This window comes from Anolis carolinensis, chromosome 4 (assembly GCF_035594765.1).
Source record: "Anolis carolinensis isolate JA03-04 chromosome 4, rAnoCar3.1.pri, whole genome shotgun sequence".
Classification (NCBI taxonomy): domain Eukaryota; kingdom Metazoa; phylum Chordata; class Lepidosauria; order Squamata; family Dactyloidae; genus Anolis; species Anolis carolinensis.
Window position 1 is genome coordinate 61,569,017 of NC_085844.1, and position 25,738 is coordinate 61,594,754.

A 25,738-nucleotide genomic window follows, 5' to 3' on the forward strand; every position below is an offset into this window, starting at 1 on the left:
GCCATGTCTAGAATGACCTTTTTTTTTTTTTGAATGCCTGGGCAAGAAAATGGCAGTGCTGAGAGAGAGGAATTGGGTGTGTCTCCTAATCATAGTAGGTAGTCTTCGCTCCCACATCCACATTTTGAAAGAGGAACAGAACCCTTAATATAAAAGGTTTAATCCTTCTTGTTATTTGTCATCTTTGAATTCTTTTCTGTTTCACTGAACTTATATTATTGCATTATCTGTATAACCTATTTCACAATAGCACTATCATTACAGTTGTTGGACATCGTTCTGCTATCTATGTAGACTGCTTGTATAAATGTATTTTAATTCTATGTATACATTATTTCTCTTTCCAATGCATATGGCTGTACATGTTTGGTCTCATATACTGAAGAAGTATTAGGATTATGTGCATGTGTTCATTCTTAATCATATAATTTCCCTTGATTTTTTGAAAAATAAGTTTTCTTCCTTTTCAAAAAAAACCCCTTAATCAACAAAATCTACATAAAGTGAAAAAAGGATTGAAAACTATTTACATAATGAAATGTTTTAACAAAAATAGTCTTTGGTAGACTTATTTTGTCAGCAATTTCAGATGAATCTGGCTTTTCCTTTTGTATCTTTTAAAGATGATTTTCCTGATAAAAATGCTCTCCTGGGGTAATATCTCAATAAATCTAGTGAAGGATAATAGAAGCAAATGGTTCCTGAAATAAAATATTAAGGAAATGTTTGTCAGTTTGAAACCTAGACTTGGCTTTCCTTTCTGTTTAGTCCCCACTAGAATTTCATGCCAATGAGATAAGCTTTTTGAATAAGACATGTTATTTTTCACCACAGGGCTTAATGTATACTATTTTATTTTTTAGTAGATGGATGTTTGTATTAATATTAACTCTGGGGATATATACATTTGCCTTGAAGTAGAATGAAGTATTCTTTCATTCTGTTCTCTGTGAAACCAAGATGCCTTGTATGTTAGTACTGCATTATATTAATAAAGTGTCACAGAATGTTATGCAGATCCAAAGCATCTTCAGCTAGTTTAGAAAATAACCAAACTCATGCACATATGTATATACTCTGTGTGGGTATATATATTCATTTTTGTCCCTATTTTCTCCTAGTAATTGGACTCAAAGTGGCTAAGAACATATCTGAAAACTTTTTTTTTCATGTCAGGAGCAACCTGAGTTGCTTCTGGTGTGAGAGAATTGGCCGTCTGCAAGAACGTTGCCCAGGGGACGCCTGGATGTTTTGATGTTTTTACCATCCTTGTGGGAGGCTTCTCTCATGTCCCCGCATGGAGCTGGAGCTGATAGAGAGAGCTCATCCAAAGTTAATAAAAACATAAATGTAAGAAGAATTGTTTAAAAAGTGATTAAAGAATTTACAAAGTTAGCATATTAAATATTAAAACTAATTAAAACCCTGCTGCCATGTTTTTTTTTAATAATTTTTATTGAAATTTTGCTTATACATAACAGTGATCCAGGGGGAAGAAACTAAGGGAAAAGATCGTGCGGAAGGTTTTATATGCCTCCAAACTCCTTTTTCAGAGAGGCAACTTCAACCATGGTTGAAATAATCAAAAGCTGCCAAGACATCCAACAAAAAGAACAGGGCCAAATTTCACCTGCACTGCTTCCTCTGCAGGCCATCCACCTAAGCTACCAGGCCTAAAACCAGTCAGAAATTGATCTAGATACCTTTGAGTATATATGTATAGGCCTACAATTCTAAATGTGCATGATCAAAGAGTGTTACATAGTGACTGGTTTACAATTAATGGGGAAAGTGTGTAGAGTTGTGATCCTGTTTACCAGCTAAATCTGTTATTTTGACTAATGTGTGTAGGTTTTTATGTAAAAGTTTACCAAATTATAAACCCTGAAATAGCTGATTTTTAAAAAAATATTTTACTTTTTTAATGAAGAAAAAATGTGCAATCTTTGAAATAGTAGCATTAAAGTTAATATTTTTCTGTTAACCAAAGACAACAATACTTTTATCAATATGTAACCATTGAAGCCCTCATTGAATCTTCTCTGTGTGTTTCTCTTTCTCTGGATATAGTTGCTTTCTGCACTACAGATGCAGACAGTATGTTTATCTTCAATGCAATTTCCTCTTTTTAATTTGATTTGGGGCTTGTTTTATTGGCAGGAAGACAGTGCTGATTTGAAGTGCCAGCTTCAGTTTGCCAAAGAAGAAGCAGCACTGATGCGTAAGAAAATGGCCAAGCTCGGCAGGGAAAAGGAAGAACTGGAACAAGAACTCCAAAAATACAAAACCATCTATGGAGATGTGGAAAGCCCTCTCCCCATTGGGGAGGCCGGAGGACCACCCAGCACAAGAGAAGCTGAATTGAAGCTTCGTTTGAAACTGGTAGAAGAGGAAGCCAACATTTTGGGTAGGAAGTTAGTGGAGCTGGAGGTGGAAAATAGAGGTATTAAGGCTGAGATGGAGGATATGAGGTGCCAGTATGAGAGAGTATGTCTCAGTCAGGACCATGTTTCAAGCATTCCTACCTCGCCTTATGGTGACTCTGTAGAGTCAGCTGCAGAACTACGCCGCCATTTGCAATTTGTGGAAGAAGAAGCTGAACTGCTGAGGAAATCGATTGCTGAGATTGAAGATCATAATAAGCAGTTAACAAATGAATTGAACAAATTCAAATTTGAACCTGGGCAAGAGGCCAGCTGGCTTGATGAAACTGCATCCAAGTCTGGTGGGTCTTTACAAGAAGAGCTGAAATCGGCCCGGATGCAAATCAATGAACTTAGTGGAAAGGTGATGAAACTCCAGTATGAGAATCGAGTGTTAATGTCCAATGTGCAGCGTTATGATCTTGCCTCTCATCTAGGATTGCGAACATCAAGCCCCAGGGAGAGTGATGCCGAGAGTGACACAGGGAAAAAAGAATGTGACAACGAAGAAGGCCGTCTACCTCAACCAAAGAGAGAAGGACCCATTGGGGGTGAGAGTGATTCTGAAGAAGTCTATGAAAAGACATCAGGTTTTGGGAGTGGGAAGCCATCAGAAGTAAGCGAACTGACAAGGGCCAAAGAAGATGCAGATTTTCTGGTGAACATTAGACGTGAAGCTGAAAGGCTTGAAAGAGTTGTGGACCGTCTCATTGTTGATACAGATAGTTTACTATATGAAGCAAAAGTGCTCATAACCAGCAGCGTTTCCTCTGAGCTAGTGTTTGAAAAAGATGAGGAGAAAAAGGAGAGTAAGACTGAACCAGAACTTTTGGACACCATCAATTCAAGAATGAAAAATTTCCAGAAAGAACTGCAAACATTTTTGGAGAAAGTTGACAATGTGGGGAAAGAACAGATCGATGATCTTTCCCCTCTCCCTCACCTTACAGAGTCTTCCAGTTTTCTGTCCACCATGACATCCATATCCCGAGACTCACCCATTGGTAATCAGGGAAAAGAATTAATCACAGATTTACAGGTAAGTAGTCTTTTTCTTTCTCTTCATATTTTTCTTTACTTTTTCTTGCACCATAGATCTTAATTTTAACATAGTTGTTTGATTATTATTTCCAAATATAAGTTATAAAACATTTTGTAGGGCTTTTTTATCTCTGCTACTTTGGTACATAAGCTGTTCCTCATGGCAAAAAGGCTAATAGAATCAAAGGGCTTTTTTCCTGGTCTGTTAGAGCAAATGCTTTATTTTATGCAAAGCAGCTTTGCTAAGTCAGTTTAAAGACAGTGACTACCAACAAGCAATGCCAACAAAAAGTTACTACTAGTTTTGCTAATGTTTACATTAATATTCTTACACTCCTTCCTATAAGGACATGTGTTCTCAAAAGGTCTTGCCAACAATAAAAAAAACTGAAATACAATAAATCACAATCTTGAAAAGCCAATTTACAGCCCTCTCACATAACCAAGGGGCAAGCAAAGAAGTCCTCTAGCCAGTGAGGGACTGCCTTTCATAATGCGTTTTCCTTGGGTTCATGTCTGTACTGCCACTGCTGCCACACTAGATATGGCTTTTCTACACAACAAGTACGGATGGAAGAGCCTGGTATCCCCATATCTTCCATAACTTGTATGCTTGCTGTTGTTTTGATTCATGCATCCTCATTGCATGCGCCTCATAACCAGTGTTTGCATTCTTTCCCTTCTCTTTCTCTGTTTTGCTTTTCAGATGTTTCAGCCCATTATTTTGCTCATTCTCATTTTAGTTATGTTTTCTTCACTTTCTTATGCCACTGCATTTAAGTTGATTTTTCTGTTCACGCTTTTCTTTGTCTTGTAGTTTTTTCAATCGTCTACCTTACCCATTTTTGTTCCTTTTATTCCCTTCTGTCCTTTGTTTTTTATGTTATAACCCCCACCCATACACCTAACAGTCCAAACTGAGGGATCAGATGGAATGGCAGCGCAGTCAAGACCTTGGAGAGGAGCGAGAGAATCGTCACCAACGAAGCCCTACTGAACCACACGACAGAGCTGATGGAGACTTTAAACTCTACAGGCCAGGAAACAAGAGTTGTTTCAGTCTAGAGGTTAGCACAGTCTATTAAAAATACCCTACTCCTTGGAACAGAACCCTAAGTGTCAGAGAAGCTAAGGCAAATTGGAAACAAGTCATGTAAACCACTGCCATTTGCATTTGAATTAAGGAAAAAACACTGAGCCCACTAGTGCTTGCTTTAAAAATAAGTGTATTCTACTTTATCACTTTGATCACAGCAGTCATGGCATGTATAATGTATAACTGATCAGGAAGTAGAGAAGGAAAAGATATCCCAATATTCCGTTTGTTTCTAAAAAAAATTGTTGAAAAATATGCTGCTTGAGGAACAGGAAATTAAAGCAAATGCTAGACTAGTAAAAAACCTTTCCTGTATCTTATTGCACCTTTTGTGTGTGTGTGTGTGCTGAAAACAGAAAGTACCTCACAGAAATACTATTTTCTGGTCAAAATGCTTTATTTCTGTACAAAATATGTGAATTTTCTGCAGAATTAGTCCTCAGTTTAAACATTTTTATAGACAAAATGGAATGTTTTTACATAGACCATATTATAGCACAAAAATGCCATTTTCTTCACATGTAGACATTACACAAAAATAAGTCCTTAACTGCAAATATTCATTAACTGAAAATTTCTCAGTTTTCAAATACACCTTTGCAGCAGGAGGAAAATTGCTAAGAATTATATTCCTTTCTGGAAGTAAGCAGATATCTATCATACTTGTGATTGTGCCATTTTATATATGGCACTAGTAAGTCTTTGAAATAATATAGCGCTATCCTCTGCCAGGTTGTGGTTTGTAGTTTGTGGTCTTTGTAAGGCAGAAAATAGTTTCCATAAATAAGTTGCAACTTATGGACATGATCCTTAGTCTTTTCCTTATTGTGACCATAATCAAAACAGGAAATATATTTTCTGTTATGCACATCATTTACTTACATTCTCACAAGAACAAAACAAATATGCATGCTCAGTGCTCCATAGCCAATAAACTTGCACTAATAGGTTTTATGTTGTAAAATGCCACAGTTAGGGGATGAAAGAAGCATCAGTGTTTACCTTAGATTGGTGAACTCACTGTAATTGTGCTCCTTGCATTTGGTTTGATGTACATATTGGTACTGAACTGAAAGGAAAGTGATTATATGTTTATAGCAGAGTCTGCAACATCCTAATTAACATATGTGCTTCTATACACCATAGATTAACTTCTGTTGTAGTTCGGCTATGCAGAGAATGAACATTCTGGTAGTAGAAGAAAGAGTTTGATGCTAGGGTAAATAAGAGTTTGGAAATGCAGTTATACTATGCCAAATAGAGACCCTTAATTGAGAACTTTATTTATTTGATTTATACTCTCCCTTTGTCTTGGAATGGAGCCCCCGTTTGCGCAGTGGGTTAAACACATGTGCCAGCAGGACTGCTGACTGACAGTTTGGCAGTTCGAATCCAGGGAAAGCGGGTGAGCTCCCTCTGTCAGTTCCAGCTCTCCATGCGGAGACATGAGAGAAGCCTCCCACAAGGATGGTAAAAACATCAAACATCTGGGCGTCCCCTGGGCAACGTCCTTGCAGACGGCCAATTCTCTCACACCAGAAGCAACTTGCAGTTTCTCAAGTCACTCCTGACACAAATATATATATATATATGGTATTGGATTCAATATTAATATATATTCAATAATATTATATTCTTGTCCATATATAACAGCCCAAAGATCCTGAATCCTAGGAGGAACACTTATTAGCATAATAACCATTATAAATTGTATATCTAATTTACAAGTGTCCTCTGATTTTGGCTGTCCTTTCTCTCAACCCCTTTCAGTTATAACTAGAACCCTTACATTTGACTTGTAACCTGCCCTTTCAACCTATTTTGTCATGCTTGCATCATCTTCCACATGCTTCTGCTTCTCTCTATTCATACTTGTTTTTGAAAATTAAGAAAAAATGACCGATTCCACAATTTTAACAATTTCCAGTTGTTAAAATTATCATTTTATTATTATGAACAATGGACAACAGGAGCATAAACACTAAAAATAGATATATGTTGATATATTCAAGAAACATTATTTCTGCATTCCAAATGACAAAACACACACAAGTTTTACTATTTTCTAAAGTGTTTTTGAAACATGGAAAAGTGATTCTTATATCTGACTGTGAGAAAAAGGTCGGAATTGGTCTGGAAAAGACACAGATTAACATAAGATTGAAAATGTTCCCATAAACCACCCTGATTATGTGAACAAAAGAGTAGCTACAAGTTGTTAAAGTTTAACTAATCTGCATTAAGCGATCATTCAGATTCTTCCTTGAATGATGGATCTGTTATTCTAATCTACTTTTGTGACTGTGAGCACAGACCCATGGGCCTTATTTATTGTAGATTCATCAATCCTACTTCACTAACTTTGTTAAATGGGAGATGGATTGAAGTTATCCTTGTTCACAGTGGACAGCATTCAATCACAGTTTCATATATTGTGGAGTAAGATGGGGGACCTCCTTCTCTTTTTAGAAATTAGTTTAATCTATAGGAAGCTCCTGGTCCATGAATAAGGCATTTCCACATGTATTTGCCCTTTTATGTCTAGAGCCTTTTTCTATGCTGCTGCTGCTATTGTTGTTATTATTAACTTTATTTATGGTGCTCCATGGTGCAATGGGTTAAACCCTTGGGCTGGCAGGACTGCTGACCGAGACGTTGGCGGTTTGAATCTGGGGAGCAGGGTGAGCTCCCATCTGTCAGTTCCAGCTTCCCATCTGGGGGCATGAGAAAAGCCTCCCATAAGGACGATAACATATTCAGGCATCTCCTGGGCGACGTCCTTGCAGACAGCCAATTCTCACACCTGAAGCAACTAGCAGTTTCTCAAGTCATTCCTGACATTAAAAAAACTGGGGACTCAAGGCGCCTAACAATCCCACATGTTAGTCAAGTTTTAAAAATACAATACAAACATTAAAAAACAATTAAATAGTACAATGTGGTAAAACAGATTAAAATATAATAAATACACTTAAAATAGCCTTTAAAACTCTGGAGGAACCATCAGCATGGGAGATATCTGAAGTATTGGGGACTGCTGAAGAGATGTTGGAAGATACTTCTACTACTTTTGCATAAAAGCACATCCAGTTCAGAAGCCCCACACAACTCCAAATTGAACCCAATAATGTCCCAATTAATAGGTCCAGAGAATATGTAATGTTAGCAAAATAATAAACATTGGAAGTTAAAAATTTGACGTCATTTTAGTAGAAGCCAACTGTTAAAGCGTAATGCTGAATATAACACAATTTTATCACCTCCCCTGGTGAGAGTGCAGTTAAGAAGGGAGCTAAAAAGAAGCACTGTAATTCCATAGCCTCCATCTTTAGAACTTCAGAATTTGCATCAGGAAAATTAAATGGTAAATGGCAAGACCATAAAGAGGGAAGAGGATGGAAGAAAATCTATTCAGCCTTTCTTCCCTGTGTGCTGTGGTCTCAGGCCCCTTCCACACAGCTGAGTAAAATCCCACATTTTCTGCTTTAAACTGGAATATATAGCAGTATGGACTCAGATAACCCAGTTTGAAGCAGATATTGTGGAATGTTCTGCCTTGATATTCTGGGTTATATGGCTGTGTGGAAGGGTCCTCAGATTGTATCATGGCCACATAGTCTTATTGTAATGTGAAGAAAAATGATTACGGCACCTGTATGGTATGTTATTATTGTAGCATGTAGTTTGGCACTAAGGACCTTTTGAAATCATACTGTTTATGCATCTGTCATGCATCAATGTCTGTAAAAATCTCAAGATCATTCAATGTTTCCCAGTTCAAAAATTGAATTTAAGGGGTTTTTTTCTGAGAAAGAATATATTCACATTGCATTTTCTAGCTTTCTTGTTATTAGATGCTTCTGAGCAAAAACAAGACACTATTTCTGTGCCGTATTTTACTTGAAGAAAACATTTGAAGGGTAATTATTAAATTGCAGACAACACAACTCTACTGTCTGGCATTTGAAACCACCCCATAGTCTTCAGTTTATTTAAATTGCTACCACTGTTGGCATTCCACAATTAGTTAGTAGTGTGTAGTATTAATAGGATATATTAAATAAACTTCTGGGTTAAGTACAAGGAAAACATATCTTTTTTTTTTAGAAAAAAATGCCTTAAGTAGAACTCATGTTTGTTTTCTTTGCCAATATAGCACAAGGTAGGAGTTAAACACCCACTGAGATACATGTTCTGTTCTTTGCTCACAGATGGAACATAATTTTGCCATTCCGTGTGATAATCTTTGTAACTTTAGAAAGAAAATGATGGATTTAATGAATTGCCTGTGCAATGAGAATAGACAGTGGCTCTACAAACGTTTATACAAGTGCTAGAATAGATGTATTGTGCTACATACCCCCCCCCCCCCCCGGCCACTGGAGCTGTTCACATTTCCCTCCATTTTCATGAGTTCTACTAACACCCGCAAAAGTGGAGGAATGACTGCAGTGTTATTCTAGTTTCATGCTAAATCTAAATGACATGCAAGTACTGCTGTTCCAACTAATTCACAATGCAATCACTAGTATCTTTTTATATTACTGTTGATTATATTTGTAATAGGTCTCCCATTCTGCTTGGTAACTCGTGATTTTATGATCTAAACTATGAGCATGACATATTTTCATTTTTCGGACACTTAGTAATCTAACTGCTTAGAAGTCTGATTCCCCCCCCCCCCCCCCCAATGAGCCATAGGATTTTAGCAACTCCCCCTCTATTCTGCATGACAAATCGCTTTTGAAATTGATGGCAACAACAGCAGCAACAACAAAACATGAATCCAAAGACCAGGGCATATTGTGATATGTGCCTAATAAGTCTTTGAATGTGTGTTTCTCAAACAGCACTTACAGATGTCTGCAAGTCTGTACTGCATTGCAAGCCTGTTTTGAATTTTAAAAGCTGTTTGTGATTTGGCACAGGGAAAATTCAAAAATTGCAGCAGTGGATTTGCCCAATCTCTTGAGCATGCCTGAAGGTAGCACTTTGGATTGCAGTTCTATATTATATCTGAAAGCTATATATTATACCTGAAAGAGAAAGTATTTGTTAATGTGAATGGATATGTAAAGGGCCAACCTGTTTTAAATGCAAATGTCTTTACAATCTGATTTACACATTACTGCACCAAAGCATGCAGATAGATCAGCATAAGGGACCTGTTATTTATTTATGGATGTTATTTTGTTGGCCCAGAGCAACAAATGCTACACAGTTCAATGATCTGGCACAAGAGTCTGAAAGAGCCACGGATCTTTCATTTGTCATAATTCACAGGGCTGTTATGAAAGTCATAGTTTCCCAAGCCAAAGCTGTACTGTGAAGGGCTGGATAGATTTTTGAATATATTTTGAATAATGCGTAGCTGGGAAGAATTAGATGGTTAGGTTAATTAATCTAACTACTGCTTAGGCTTTTAAAAAAAAAGAACTAGTGTGTTGAACTACTCATCTTCTGCAACTATCCTGCATAAGATACTGGTTCCTCAGCTACTTACCTTCAAAAAAACCTCAGAAGAAAGTATCATATAAAATTCTCTGAGGGTCAGACCCACTGAATTCAATGGGACTTTATTGGAAATGGGAATCAATCCAATTATGCTGTTAGTATCATATTTACTTGTATACTAATGACCATACAAATAGATATGTTCAATCATTGTGACTATCCATGGAAGATGGTGTACTATCTTCCCCTAGAGAGTGTCTTTCATTTCCTTGTGTTCCAGAAGCACACAAACAGGTCAAAGGAGGAATTTAGTTGCAACTTGATGACAGCGCATGGGAATATGATGTCATTCAGTTTCATGACTTGTAATGTGTTGCTGACTCAGACTGGGAAATGCGCAGTGAAATCAGAAGCACCTTTCCCTTAACCAGTGACACCCACAGAACTCAATAGAATGTCACATTGCAGATGGCTGATATTTAGGAAGGGCCATTTGGCATGCATTATAGAAAAGAGAAGCTGAACAATTAGGGGATTTCAATCATAATGGGTGAATGTTGTGTTTTGACTTTTCATTTGGTGTTCAGAAGTATTTATAAATCAATTATGTCCTTTTGCTAACTATTATTTTGTTTCTACAGGGAGCCTCACATATAATAGATTCCTGGAATTAGCTGAATTTTAAAACTGAAACTGAATTTCCTTCCCTTGTCTGTTCCAACTTTATAAAACACACAAATGAATGTATTTTATTCCCATTAATATGCTTTGTTTGTTCATATCTAACATATTGTGTGATTCATAAATCCATGAGCACATATGTGCTAGGTGTTATGTCCTGGCCAATTATGTTCTTCATATGTTAGATTATTAGGCATTCTTACATTGGGTCTAGATACATCTCTGTTGCTCTCCATCTGCTGAAGGTATTTTTTAAAATATTTCCGTAATACAGTTTCAAAATGGTAGGGTGACAGATTTATACAGTTACTGATAATATTTAAAAGAGCACTGACAATAGAATATTTTCCTTTTGCTTCTTTTATCCTGTGTGTCTGATTTTGCTCAAAGTTGAAAAATTAATAATCCTGGAAGTTATTTTTGACACCAAGATTCTACATGAATTCCGAAAATGGGGCATAATATTGTATAACTCTCTTGATTGTCAGTTGTTTAGTCAGATATAACCATGATTGACACAAAATCACACCTCTCTGCATAAAGAACATGAAGTGTTAGAGCTTGTTAGAAACTGGGCAATACCTTTGGAGAACTAGTTTCCCTAATCATGGATTTGTGCTACAAAAAGCAGTCATTTGTTAAAAGTGGTGGAAAATAGAACAACGCATCAATATTGTTTCTAGCAAGACTGAGAGTAATGTTTGTGAACTAAAATGTTTGTGTTGTTTTCCTCTGTGTTTGTCTATATCCAGTAGTGCTGTGGTAGTCTGGAGTACAGTAGTTGTTATTTGTAGTGTTTGTGTTTTTTCTCAGTGGATTAGGCTGGACTCCTGTCTAATGTAATTAAGAATAGATCCATTAAACTCAGTGGAGATTGCAACATGTAGGAGATTGCACTGGTATCCAAAGTTCTTTCTTTTTTCCTCTGTTGGGATGGGCAAAGTGTGACCCTGAAACCATATGAGCCTCCAAGGATTTGTTGTGGCCTTCAGTTCCCACAAATAATCAAATAGGCAAAAGTTAAACCCACAAATGTGGAAGGCCGTGATTTTCTGCCAGTGTAATACTAATAATCTTGGTAGTAGGGCTGGTGCACATGTTTTGGCCCTGATGTGGTCAGTGACCTAATGGCATTAGCAAAACTTGGAATAGTTTGCACTTTCAGCATTCCTTGGCCAGTATTACTGGCAACTGTGTAAATCAAGAAATGGAAAGGGTATTGGGAAAAGTATCCACACTTCTTATTCTCTCACATTGTTGGCATAACTGAGTTTGTCAGTGATCAAATTTAAGAAGAAAATTGGCACAACGCTGAAAGCTTTGATCCTTAGTATTTTTCATAAATCTGAGTATATCTGCAACTTGACACACATGCAGATTTAACTGTTGGGATTTATGCAAACTAAATTCAGAATGGTAACGTTTTATCACTTTAGAACTTTTGCTATCAAATGCAAAAGGTCCCCTAAAACTAAGCATAATTGTTGATGCCTTTACTCTCCACCAAGAGTGGGCACAGTATACTGATCTGCACTCCATATAACTCACTAGACTTCAAGCAGAGAAATACCCAAAGTGCAACCTTTCAGAAGTTGCTGGACTTCAATGCACAGCAGTTCTAGCCAGCAGATCCCAAGATGAGGACTGCTGCACATCACAGTCCAGCAGCATTTTTCTAACTGCAATGAGCTTGCAGAATACAGACAGCTGTTTTGATCCAAGTCTAATTATCTCCAAATGAACAAAGCACTTCGACCCTTTTTAGTATTTGTGGCCCATTATTCACTTTCAAGACAAAGATGTATGCATTTACATACATCTTCTATTGCAAATGTGGAAGGCACTGAACACCCAAAATATTAAGGCATAAATGAATATGAGCACACATCCATCATCAACCTATATGTGCAATTCACAATCCATCAGTGGCTCTGGAGATTTTTCATTCATTAGAAAGTCCATTTCACTGATTTTGAGCATAACACATATTTGAACAGTGTCTTCTAGCTGTGTGGTTGTGAGATCTAGTGATGTCTGTCCTGTAGTTCTGTCACACCTGTAAGAATTTTTGACCTGCTGATCAGCTCAGGGATTGCCCTGTTTTACCTGTACAGAATGTATCGATACAGGAGATTCAGGCTCAGCTTGAGCAGGAGGTGAAACTTCGACAAGAGGAGCAAGAAACTTTTACAGAAAGGATCATGCAGGTAAATACATAACTAGAAAAGACATTTGTTTGGCTATCTGAGTGCCAGAGGTGCCTTATATATCTGTACTAAGATTCTGGAATTTTTGTGATGGCTTTTTTGACTACTGGCAGGACACATTAAGATTTGTTGGGCTGTCTCTCTTCTCACCATTCTTTACTACTTGGTTTTTGTTCTCCCACTTTCGCTGTATCTACACTTACAAGAAATAAATACAAAAAATTATTTTAAAAAAAAAGATTTGTTGGGCTAGAAGAAACTCGAAGGCATTTTGTAGAAGAAATCATGATCCCAGCTTTCAATCTTGGGCATAGAATATCATACCAACGGGTTTTTTTGTTTTTGTTTTTTTGCTTATATCCACTTTAACATACATTATAGACATTACAATATTAGCAAATCCTGTTGGATAAAAACAGTAAGATAAAATGTTCTAAAATGAAGCTTATCATACATTTAAGCTTTTTTTTCCTTTTTTATATTTTCATAGATTTCACAGGTTAAATATGATACTGATAAAAATAAAGCTAATGTGAAATGATAGATGTGATTGGCTGGCTTTCAGGTGTGCTTTTTCACTTGTCTTCTGTGAAATGGTAGATGTGGCTGGGTGTGTTTTAGGTGTGCTTTTTCACTGAGGCACAGGTTGGTTGAAATATTATGAAACTGTAAAAGCAATTCTTAGACTGAAATCCTCAAGGAGAAGAGTGGAAGAATGAATCTTTTAATCTTGGAGCTTTGATATGTTCAAAACCTCATATAAAGCCTTTGTGGCAAGATCAAAGAAGAGCTGGTTCTGTTTTTCCCTGCATAATGCTGCTCCTGTTTTCCTCAGGTTTCAGAGGAAGTAATAGGAGGGGGTTAAATTAGATGTTTTCAGAGGCACACCCACATTTCTCAGTAATGGGAGTATGGGTAGAGACTAAAAGAGGGCTAGATCCAGCAAATCCTCTATCAACTACAGTGCCCCAATTATGCCTGTTTTTGCTACCTTTGAGTGTCAGGATTTGTGAATTAAGGGTGAGGGACCAGGTTAGAAACCTCTATGGTAGTTAGAAGGATCTGAGATGTTGTCTTCCTTTCTGAAGTTGGATCAATTATGCACCATCAAGGACTTTCAGAAGTCAAGGTCCACTCTTTTTTGAAGCTCTCTAGGATACGTTCCTGGAACAAAATAACAACTTACACTGTGCATGTATATTCTTTGTTTCTTCATGTAACTGGTTAATGATCTGTCTAATCCTAAAACATTAGGTCCTGGAAAATTGAGTGCATTATGTACTAGAAGAGTATACTTTCACAATCTACATTGTTTCTTTTGTTGATGTTACTAGGTGATTATTTTATAAGGTCCTATTGCGTAAGCAATGCTAATCCTAAAGGGTAAGGAGCTTTCTTTCCAAGAAAGGAACTGTCCTCCACCCTAAAGGAGAAAAATAAATGCCTAGCAATTTTTATTTTTATAATAACTAATAAAATTATTATGCAACTGACATATAGAAGTTATTGGGTCAGGATCATATGGGGAGCTTATAGAAAGGAGGAACTGAAGGTAAGAAAGTATATATCCAGAGCATTAAAGCATTTATGATGCAGAAGTTTGATCCACCTTCTTAAAGTAAATGAGCTGTGGATTTCCTCAGCAGATTATTCACATATGGTTAATTAAAGTGAGTCTATAACCTGTAGTCTTTGGGCTTCTTTAAAATCAGCCACCTTGCCAAACTCAATTAACTGATTATAATTATAATTAGCAATCTGAGCTTATCTTGCCTAAGATTGTGAAAATGAGAATAAGAATAAATCCTTCAGGGGCAATACCATGTTGATTTTGTGCATATTATGTTTAAAGCTGGAAGAGGAGCATCTGCAAACCCTACGGAGAAAAGACTTGGAGGTACAAAGCTTGACTTTGCAGAACAAATTGGAAGAGAAGACCTGGGGTCAAGAGAAAACCTTGATGCATCAAGAACTTGGGCATTTCAAGCAGAACACTTTTCTCTTCTATATCAAATTGAAATGGTTGTTGAAACATTGGCGGCAAGGCAAGCGAATAGAGGACCAAGGAGAGAACATACTTGAGGTAAGTGTCCCGTGCTATTTAATGGACTGAAACTACAAGGAAAGTGATGCTAATAAGTCTGTTATGTACAAAATGCTGTGTAAGAAATAACCTTGTTTCAAGTTCAGATGTCAGAATATTCTTAACTGTGGCCTTGTGATTACTGTTGTATTGTTTGAAGAGCAAAAAAACTTGAAGCTACTTGCCTTGGGATTTTAAAAAAGATTGGCAGTGAGGATTCAGCAGTGCAGCAATTCCAAATCACCTGTTACTGGTCTCTGAATGGCTTCTAAGCCTTTCACATATCTATGGAGCAAATCAATAGCTTTGTAAGAGTCATCCCTCTACTCCCATTCTCCAAGGTCCTGAGAAATAGACACAGTAAGCTATTAGAACATACAATGAATTAGTTTCAGACTGTCTGATATTATCTTGACTTGTATCTGAAAAAGAAAAAAGATGTTTTGTTTACAACTTTCTTCTGTTAAAGGAAAATGGAAGTCATAGTTAATTTTGTTGTTTCACAAAAATGCCCAGTACAATCATATAGATTCTGAATAAATAATCAAAGAAAATGGACAGAAAGAACAGTAAACATTATTCCTTAAAACTACCCAGCCGAAATAAGAGAAGAAGGAAAACATTATCTATTAAATCCAGATCTTACTATTCCTCATGTACCTATACATGTACCTATTTTTTCTGCACAATGTATTTATGTACATGTACCTATTTTTTCTGCACAATGTATCCCTCTGCAATGCCCTTGAACATCTGATGAATTTGTGTTTACTTGGTTGTTGATATTACCCAAGCATGTCTAAAATACTCACACAAGAGGTGTGAGAGTATTTTAGACATGTTTGCCAAACCCAGGTCTTATTCCCAGCTAGAGTATACTAATTGAAACAATGGAAACTTGGTAAATTCCATTGATTTAATGGAGTAACTGTTGAATTTAAGCCATTGTTATTTGAAATTGTACATTTTAAAACTTTGTTACATGTACTGTGGACAAATCAAAGAGTAATAATTAATTATAATAGCTATTGCCTAATGATTGCCTATCCTGAAGTTAAATCATACTCAGTATAATCATTTCTGACTTTTGCGTTTAGTTTAAATGGTTCGATTTATTTTGTAATTCATGAAAAATGCATATCAAAAATAGATGGCAATTCTGACTATTGACTCTTACATAGATTTTGGTTGCTGCACATTAAGATCAAGGGCCAAGGGCCATCCTTATTTTTTTCTTCTTTCTTTCTTAAGGAAATAAAAGTTCTTGCTGTCATAGAAGAGAATAAGAAATATCAGCACAGGCATATTGATCAAATACTGCATCAAAATTTTCATATAGAAATGTTAACTTTTATTTTACTCACTTGCCATTTTAGATAGAGCATTCAGATCCCATGCCAGAATTCAGCTTTCAGTCCGAACAAAAGGGTGATGAACGGGAAGAGGAGGAGGATGAAGAGGAAGTGTTTACAATGGCAGATTATTCCCAACATTCCACTGTGGAAATAAGTGATCATGGGCCACCCCTACAGACTGCAGAACTGTTGCAGCATCAAAAGCAGGTACCAAGGCAAATGTGCAGGTGCTTGCTCTGTCCTGGTGAACAGTCTCCTTGTGTTTGATTGCTCTGTTATATTAAGAATACCCATGATTGTCATGCCCATGATACTAATTGCACAAAAGTGGAAATGGAAGAGATGAGCAGCATACCGTACTAGAGTGAGAGACCCTAGCCTCACTTCAATTCTCTCTCCACTAGCTCCAATTCCTGCAGCAAATAAGTGATCCATCAACAAGTATTTGCTAAGTGTTCAGCAGCTACATCAGTGGTTCCCAACTTTTGGTCCTCCCAGAAATTCTAGCCAGCTTACTAGCTGTTAGGAATTGTGGGAGATGAAATCGAAAACACCTGGAGAACCAAAGGTTGGGAACCACTGAGCTAAATCAACAGTTACAACACTATTTCTCTGTGTCATGATTCATAGCAGCTCAAGTCCTACTAGGTTGTTCAATGCAGAGAAACCAGAGGTGAGGTCCTTTATCAAAGTTCTGTGCTGCAAGTACCAACAGTGCTAGCACAGTAGGAATTCCAGCAGCTTCTGCTTTCTCTGGCCATACATTGTTATCCAAATGTTGCTTACCTCCTACTCACAATAGAACTGTAGCTGATCAGAGACCACAATTGTATTGTTTTTAGCATTGTTTGCCACTTGGAGTCTCTTTAAGAGAGAAAAAGTGTCACATCAATAACAACAACAATAACAGAAGAAGAAGACTTCCCAAATTCCTCTGTGGGGTGTCTGCTGCAGCCATGCATTTCTCCTAGGCATTACCATTCTGACCTGCCTCTTTACATATCATCACTCTCAGAAGCATCTAGTGATTTCCATATCCAGGATTTCTTGAATCTACTCTTGAAATTTATGGCTCATTTCAAAGAGCAATCAAATCTGCTGTATTTTAGTTTGGGGGAATAGGCTTCAAGAGCACAGAATGCTCCTTAAATGTGTAGAATAAGAAAGAATAGCATGAATGGGAGACATTATCTGCTTCTGGAGAGCTGATTATCCTGCAGAAACCCCATCATATGGAAGAAATGGATTCTCAGCCATTTTCTAAAATTTTGGCTCACCCTGGGGTCTAGCTGAGGATGGCTAGCTTTCTGTAGGTTCTGGGTTCCCATATCATGAGGATTTCTATAATGGGAGCATGAAAAAGCAAGGGAAGGTAAGGATTGGGGGAGATCTTCCTGTGATTTTTCACCAACCTAGTAAATAGAAGGTGACTCAGAATCAGATAATCACCAATAGTGCTGTGAATGGAAAAAAGGATACTTTGGAAGACAATATGTCATGCAGAAGGAGGTTTGGGTCTATCTGCTAGACCACATTAGGCCTGCAGCCTAGAGTTTTCCCAAATCTCATTTACAGACTCATCTTTCCACAGCAATGTACCATCTAACCATTAGTGTGGAAAGCTTTTTCTTTTATTTAAATAAGTAAAGAACCAAGCATATATAATTTACTTTTTAAAGATGAAGACAAACAACACAAGAGAACACTTGTCACCGTGTTAAATGTTTTCTTTCAGAAAGCTAATTAATGTTGATCTCTTCTCCCCCACCCACGTTGTATTGAGAGATTTACCTATTTTGAATCTGACCTAGATTGATATGTAATATTTAGGCCTCGGGAAATACCAGTAGATGCATTAAATTTGCAGCCTGCTTTCAAATAGCAGCAGTGACTTGGGATGCAATCCAGCTTCCTTTAAAGCCATTGACTGTTTAGCCACACAAACTATTACATTAACAATTGGTAGCTAACGAAATGCTATGACCATTCTTTTTCATGATTTATATTTTTGATTACTTATTATAACATGTTCAAGTCACCCTCCATTTGTGAGGATATCTGGGTGATATACAAATAAAATTACAACAATACTATCATTAAGCCAATACAAATGCAATTTCAAGACAGAGCAAAGCATTTTACAGGCAGAGTATGTTGCATTTGTCAAATGTCTCTGTTTATTAAGAGGGTGGAAATAACTCATTTGTCAGTTATGTACTTTTAAGACAATGAACAAGTATGTAATCAATAAAGGAGTAATAAAAATCACCAATAATATACTACATTCAGGTACTACTAGGAAGAAATAATTATAGCATTCATTTTAGTAGATGAAAACTATTTCAGTAAAATGTTTTCTAAAACTGACTCATTTGCCTCTCAGATCTGGGTGATTTTGTGTAAGAAATTGCTCCACAATTTTGGGTCTGTGACAAAAAAGGTCCTGTTTTCAATCACTGCTAACTTTAGAATTGCTAGTATTGGGAGTAATTTCTTCATATTAAAACCTAATTTAGAGGAGGGTTGTATAGAACAGTTCTGTTCCCAAGGATTTTGGAATAAGTACCATGTGCAGAATCTAAGAAAGTTAATAGGAATTAGAGCTCAGAAACCTCTGTCTCATAAATACTCCTACTGGATGCTGTATTTCCAACATAATGTTATTGGTTAAATCTTAACAACAAACATCAGTGGATGGCCTGAAACAGATTTTTTCACAGTTTCCCCCCATTCTCATGCAAAAAACCATACATGTTTTTCACACAGAATAATTTCTCAAACACTTCAGGTGAAAAACTGCAAAATATTCATTTTCTCAGCAGCAGGGAGACAGTTGTGGAAATTATTCATCCTCACTTGTGAAACTAAAATAGTAGAATAATAACATCTCTAATTTGAAGCTGGTGGGCTTCTTCTCCAATTGCCACTGGAAAAAGATGCGTCTTCTTTTACTCACAATTACTTTTGACACTGCTGCTTTCTTCTGATTTCCACATTAGTCTCAGCTATCATGTTACTACACTGGTGGAATCTCAATGTAGAAACTCAGCAGTTGATTTGTAGCTCACATTGAATTTTTTTATTCCTTTCCAGGGAATATATATTTCACAGTGATGGTCTGTAGAGATAGGATTAAGCACTGGCCATGTTTTATACAAGAAAGCAAGCAAAGATCCTATTTGAATTAGAAAGAGATTGTGGATGTATCATGTCACTCTTTTTGTCATTTCTTATATTTTTTCTGAAATATGGGCAAAAAGAAAAACTTATTTATTTATTTATTTATTTCGTGTCAAAAGCATTGTACAACAAATACATTTCAAATAATGGAAATTAAAAAAAAAGAAATCACAAGCAACTAAATAGTTTTGGACCAAAAACGGGCAACAGCAACTGCATTGTCTGTAGCTTTAAACAACTCCTCCTCCGTACATGAGGCAGGGCATTGTGGGCAAGCATACATATGCTGAGTTGTTTGTTCAGCTCCACAGTCACACAAGGTGGAGGATTCCTCCAGGTAGTGCCACCTTGCCAAGTTGTCTTTTGATCTGCCCACTCCACTTCTGAGTCTGTTCAGGGACTTCCAAGTTGCCCATTCTTGGTTTGCCCCTGGAGGAAGACCCTCTTGGGGGGCCATCCAGTTAGAATTGCCAGGTTTAGCTGCCCAGAGGGACACCCTTGCTGCTGCTGGAGGAACATCAAGAGGAGTGGTGGTTCTCATGAAGCCCTTCCTTGATTTGAGTCTGGTGGGAGGAGGGTGATAGCCATGCAGTGGGTGGCTTTCACAATGTTCGACCTTTTTTCTCTCACCGTTAGCAGCAACTTCCCGTCGCACGTCAGGAAGGGCAATGCCAGCTAACTTGTATTGGATGAAAGAAAAACTGAAGCTATAGGACACATGCCCTAAAAATTATTAAATTTCTGAAAGCCAGCAGAGATGGGGCTCTAGTAGTTTCTCTTGGGAGGGAGTTCTACAATCTGGGAGCTGCCACCGAACATGTCCTCTCCCCTATTCCCACCAAACATGTTTGAGCGGGTGGTGAGGCAGGTTCGTAGAAAGGGACACAGCCTTTCACATAACCTGTACTGGAGCCATATAGGGCTTTGCAGGTCAAAACTAGCACTTTGAATTGTGCCCAGAAACATGTTGACAGCCAGTGGAGCTATTGCAACACAGTTAGCAGTCTGGCTGTTGGTCTTTGAATCAACTGAAGTTTCTGAGCACTTTTCAAATGCAACCCCACATAAAGCGCATTACAGTAATCCAGTAACCAAGGCATGTACCAGTGTGGCCAGATTCAACTTCTTCAGGCATGGGCACAGTTGATGCACTAGCTTTAACTGCAAAAGCATTCCTGCTCACTGCTGATACCTGGGCCTCTATAGATTCAGAGCTGAATCCAGGAATACTCCCAAACTGCAAACCTGTGTTTTTAGGAGGAGTGTTCAAGCTTTCATAGCTTCATTAGCTTCATCGGGCAAAGACATCAAAAACCATGGAGAATCATGGGCCTACATTTTGTCTGAGATGTTGTCAGTTACGATGGTGTTGAGGGTTTTAGTGCAGGCAAAAACCATTCCCCTTATTGGCCATATGAAAAACAAAAGAAAAGCAATAAAATTTCAGCTCTTGAGATCCAGGTATCTGTCCTGTATAGAGCTAACTGCTCATTTCTTAGGCAGAAAACATTGAATTTCTCAAAGCATTTCTGTATTGTTTAGTCTGAAAAAAACTTTAAGATACTTAACTCTGACGTTTTCTATCTCTAACAAGGCTAGAACTCTTTCATTCGACTATAGTTTCTGGACTATACTTGTAAGTTTCATTACATAGCACCTGAAAGCCTGGTATTTGTCAATGTTCAACTGAAGTTTAAAATTACTGCAGTGCTAGAAGTTTGGGAGATAAAAGAGATGTTATTAGGGTCAATATTCTTATTGGTGGGCAGTATCCCCATAAATACACCCCTGTCCCTGACTAGGAAACGTGGCTGGGGCTGATGGGTATTGCACTCAACTAAAATGTACAAGACAGCAGGTTCCAAAATTCAGTGAACAGAATTAGTTCAACCAAGTATCTCCCAAAGTATGAAATACATTAGACAGACTGTACTTTGTATTTGCCCAGTTAAACCTTATATAATACATATTGTATTTTGCAGAGAAACTAGGAGTGGAAAGTTCTGAAAAGGAACAATTATAAGTTCCGTTTTGGGTGTACTAGCAGCCCATGCCACTTGGAAGCAGTTCGGTCTGGTCATTTTGATTCATTATCTCAGTGTGGCTGATAGAATTGTGATATTTAGATTAATATTCAAGGAAAACAAATGTAGACAACCCATTATTTGGGAGATTATTTATAGGGTACTTCACAGTACTGTGTATTCATGTATCTGATCAGCCTGTATTGCAACTGGCAAGTATCCAGAAAACAAACTCACAACAGAAGCACCTTTTTCAAACAGTGTTTTAAATGTTTTAGAATTACTAATGCCTTTTGCTTCTGCAGGCGAGAGAAAATCACCGACTCTTAAATGCCTTGAAAATACTGTTGGATGACTTCTGGAATGAACTCCAGAATGATGAGCAAGAACGCCATAGTTTCCAGCAGCAGTATGCTACTGATAAAGCAGCTTGGGAAGTGGAATGGACAAAGCTAAAGTGTCAGCTGGAACAGGTACAGTTTCTTTGCGTGGTCTGAGCCTCCAAAAGGTAACTGGGTTTTGAGATGTGGCTGTCAGATTAACTGAAAGATTAATACAATTCATGGAGACTAATTATAATCTTGGCTTCAGCCATTGCAACCTACAAGAGAAAGGAGCCAGCAACATTATATTTTATCACATGCTTTAAATTAAATTAAGCAAATAAATTATCCACAGTTCCTTTTGGAAAAGTTTTGATTAGAATTCTTCTAAATATAACTTCAGCCTTTGATTTGTTTCATTTAGATTGTATCTGAGGTGGTCACAAACAGGACCGGCCCGAGGAAATTTAAAGGGGTACGCAAAAAGTTTTTTTGCGCCCCCTCCCCGCGCTGTGGGAGGCATGGGCTGGACTGGCCCCACCTCCCACGCCCTAACCCCGCCTCCCATGCCGGGCGGCCATGCCTCCTGTGGCGCGGGCGGTGAGGGAGGCGGGGCCAGACGTGGCCCCGCCTCCCGCAGCGCGTGCCCTGGCTCAGCCACGCTGCGGCGGGAGTTCTTAAACTTCTTAAACATGAGGTTTCTTCCAACTCTATGATTCTATGAAGTCCAAAACACCTGGAGGGCCAAAATTTGCCCATGCCTTTACTACACCAATAGTTTGACATCACTTGGTTCAATGCTGTGGGATAATCCTGGGAGCTGTAGTTTTCCGCCTTCTCTGCCAAAGAGCGCTCCTAATAATCCATTGAGGATCCCATGGCAGTGAATGATCCAACTGCATCAGTCCAGTGGTGCAGGGAGGCATTTTGACTCCATGATAAGAGCGGCACATAAGTACAACAATAACAACAACTCGCGTGGATCAAAGGCAGAGAGGACCGAGGAGGAGGGCAGCCGAGATCCCTTCCTCAGCGAGCAAGCAGGAGAAGCGACTGAGAGTGAGAAAAAAGGAGCCCAAGAGGGACAAAATGGGAAGAAAGGGATGCAGGGCTGGGGAGGAGACAGAGGAGCGGGGAGTGGGGAAGGGAGGCACGGAGGAAGGGGCTGCACGGAGGGGCCTCTCCCTCTCCCTTACCAGGACCATGGCAAAGCGCTCCTCCATCTCTCCCTGGTCCGGCATGGGCACCTTCCCCGGGGGCAGCAGGGGCGGCAGCATCCCCGGGCCTCCGCCGGGGCCCCCACCGGGATCCCCGCCGCTCTCTGCGTTCCCCATCCCCGGCTGAGGAGCCAGGCGGCGCCCTCCTCCTCTTGCTCTGCTTCCCTTGCGCCCGCCCGAAGGGGAGGAGGAAGACGGGAGGCCGCTTCAACAGCCCCTCTCCTCCTTCCAGACCTGGCCACGCCTCCCGCATCGCGTGGCCCCGCCTCCGCCAGGCGTGGCCCCGCCTCCCAGGGGTTCAATAGCGCCCCTGGGAAGCTGGCGCCCAACGCGGGGGCGTGGTCAGCGTGCCGTGTTGGGCCGGGCCTGGTCACAACTAAACAACTTCCTCCTCCTCTTCCTCCTCCTCCTCCTCCTCCTCCTGCTCCTCCTCCTCCTCTTCTTTCTTATCCAACTCTGTCTTTCAGTTGAGGACAAATCAAACAATACAACACAGTGAAAAGAGCATTAAAAGCAATTTTTTTAAATCCATCAATAAATACTATAAAATCCTATAATTACAAATAACCGTGATAGGGCTGTTGGAAAACACTAGCCTTTACTCCTGATTTAAACTTAGTGTCTCAAGCTGACAGATCTCTTCCAGCAGGTCATTCCACAATGTGGATATCGGTCTTTGAAAGGGAATCACCAGTTTTTGTTTAATCGAGTACCAGAACAAATGCTGGTACATTTATTCAGTATTAAGTGTTGGAGTAACAGGCTGTTGTCTCAGCAGCCAGTGGTACAGATTTCTCCATTATTATTCATTTATGCAGGTTATTCACTACAGATACCAAGAACTGTGTAAGAGTCCCACCAGTGTATGGAAAATGCATGCATAGAATAACCAAACAAAACAGCTGCTTCATTAATACTTTGCATAGATAGAGCCAGAATATTTATGTGAATTTTTTTTGGATTCATTATATTAGTCCGAGAATTAGAGATTTTTGTCATTATTGGTAATGGACAAGAAAGTTCCCAGAAACATGTTTATACAGCTACAACTCAGTTTCTACATATGCCTTCAATAAGGAATACTTGTATTAATTTTGGAAATACTGTAAGTATGACACACGCAAGATTAATTCATAATTAAGCTCATCTAACAAAAATATTGTGAAATATAGCATTCTTTCTGAGCCTAATTTTGAGCCCCTTTGCACGCTTTTGAGTCTTTTCATAGTCTTTTTGTGCCTTATTACAAGTCCCTTTGTCCTCCTAATGATGGAGCCAGAATACTTCCTTGCCACCCCCACAAAGCTCTTTATATTTACTGCTGTGTTTTTACCCATGGTGACAGCAGGAGATTTCTTTTTTTCCTTTCACCTAGGTCACCATGGCTACAAGTAAGATTGTTGACTTACATGGTACCAGTCAGGTAAAGATTATAGAATCATAGAATCATAGAATAGTAGAGTTGGAAGAGACCTCATGGGCCATCCAGTCCAACCCCCTGCCAAGAAGCAGGAAATCGTATTCAAAGCACCCCTGACAGATGGCCATCCAGCCTCTGCTTAAAAGCCTCCAAGGAAGGAGCCTCCACCACAGCCCGGGGGAGAGAGTTCCACTGTCGAACAGCCCTCACAGTGAGGAAGTTCTTCCTGATGTTCAGGTGGAATCTCCTTTCCTGTAGTTTGAAGCCATTGTTCCGTGTCCTAGTCTGCAGGGCAGCAGAAAACAAGCTTGCTCCCTCCTCCCTATGACTTCCCTTCACGTATTTGTACATGGCTATCATGTCTCCTCTCAGCCTTCTCTTCTGCAGGCTAAACATGCCAAGCTCTTTAAGCCGCTCCTCATAGGGTTTGTTCTCCAGACCCTTAATCATTTTAGTCGCCCTCCTCTGGACGCTTTCCAGCTTGTCAACATCTCCCTTCAACTGTGGTGCCCAGAATTGGACGCAGTATTCCAGGTGTGGTCTGACCAAGGCAGAATAGAGGGGGAGCAGGACTTCCCTGGATCTAGACGCTATTCCCCTATTGATGCAGGCCAGAATCCCGTTGGCTTTTTTAGCTGCTGCATCACATTGTTGGCTCATGTTTAACTTGTTGTCCACGAGGACTCCAAGGTCTTTTTCGCACACACTGCTGTCAAGCCAGGCGTCCCCCATTCTGTATCTTTGATTTCCATTTTTTCTGCCGAAATGAAGTATCTTGCATTTGTCCCTGTTGAACTTCATTTTGTTAGTTTCGGCCCATCTCTCTAGTCTGTCAAGATCGTTTTGAATTCTGCTCCTGTCTTCTGGAGTGTTAGCTATCCCTCCCAGTTTGTGTTGTCTGCAAACTTGATGATCGTGCCTTCTAACCCTTCGTCTAAGTCGTTAATAAAGATGTTGAACAGAACCGGGCCCAGGACGGAGCCCTGCGGCACTCCACTTGTCACTTCTTTCCATGATGAAGATGACGCATTGGTGAGCACCCTTTGGGTTCGTTCACTTAGCTAATTGCAGATCCACCTAACCGTAGTTTTGTCTAGCCCACATTTTACTAGTTTATTTGCCAGAAGGTCGTGGGGGACTTTGTCGAAGGCCTTACTGAAATCCAGGTAGGCTACATCCACAGCATTCCCTGTATCGACCCAACTCGTAACTCTATCGAAAAAAGAGATCAGAT

General features: G+C 38.9%; 1 protein-coding gene across 1 annotated transcript in view; it reads left to right on the top strand.

Annotated features, from left to right (window-relative positions):
- Nucleotides 1-25,738, top strand: part of mtcl1 (microtubule crosslinking factor 1) — a 127,697-nt gene that overhangs the window by 76,792 nt on the left and 25,167 nt on the right. Inside the window, 6 exon segments of the mRNA XM_008118167.3 lie at nt 2,161-3,462; nt 4,376-4,531; nt 12,810-12,902; nt 14,755-14,985; nt 16,362-16,547; nt 21,850-22,017. Coding sequence (XP_008116374.2) covers nt 2,161-3,462; nt 4,376-4,531; nt 12,810-12,902; nt 14,755-14,985; nt 16,362-16,547; nt 21,850-22,017 — 2,136 coding nt within the window.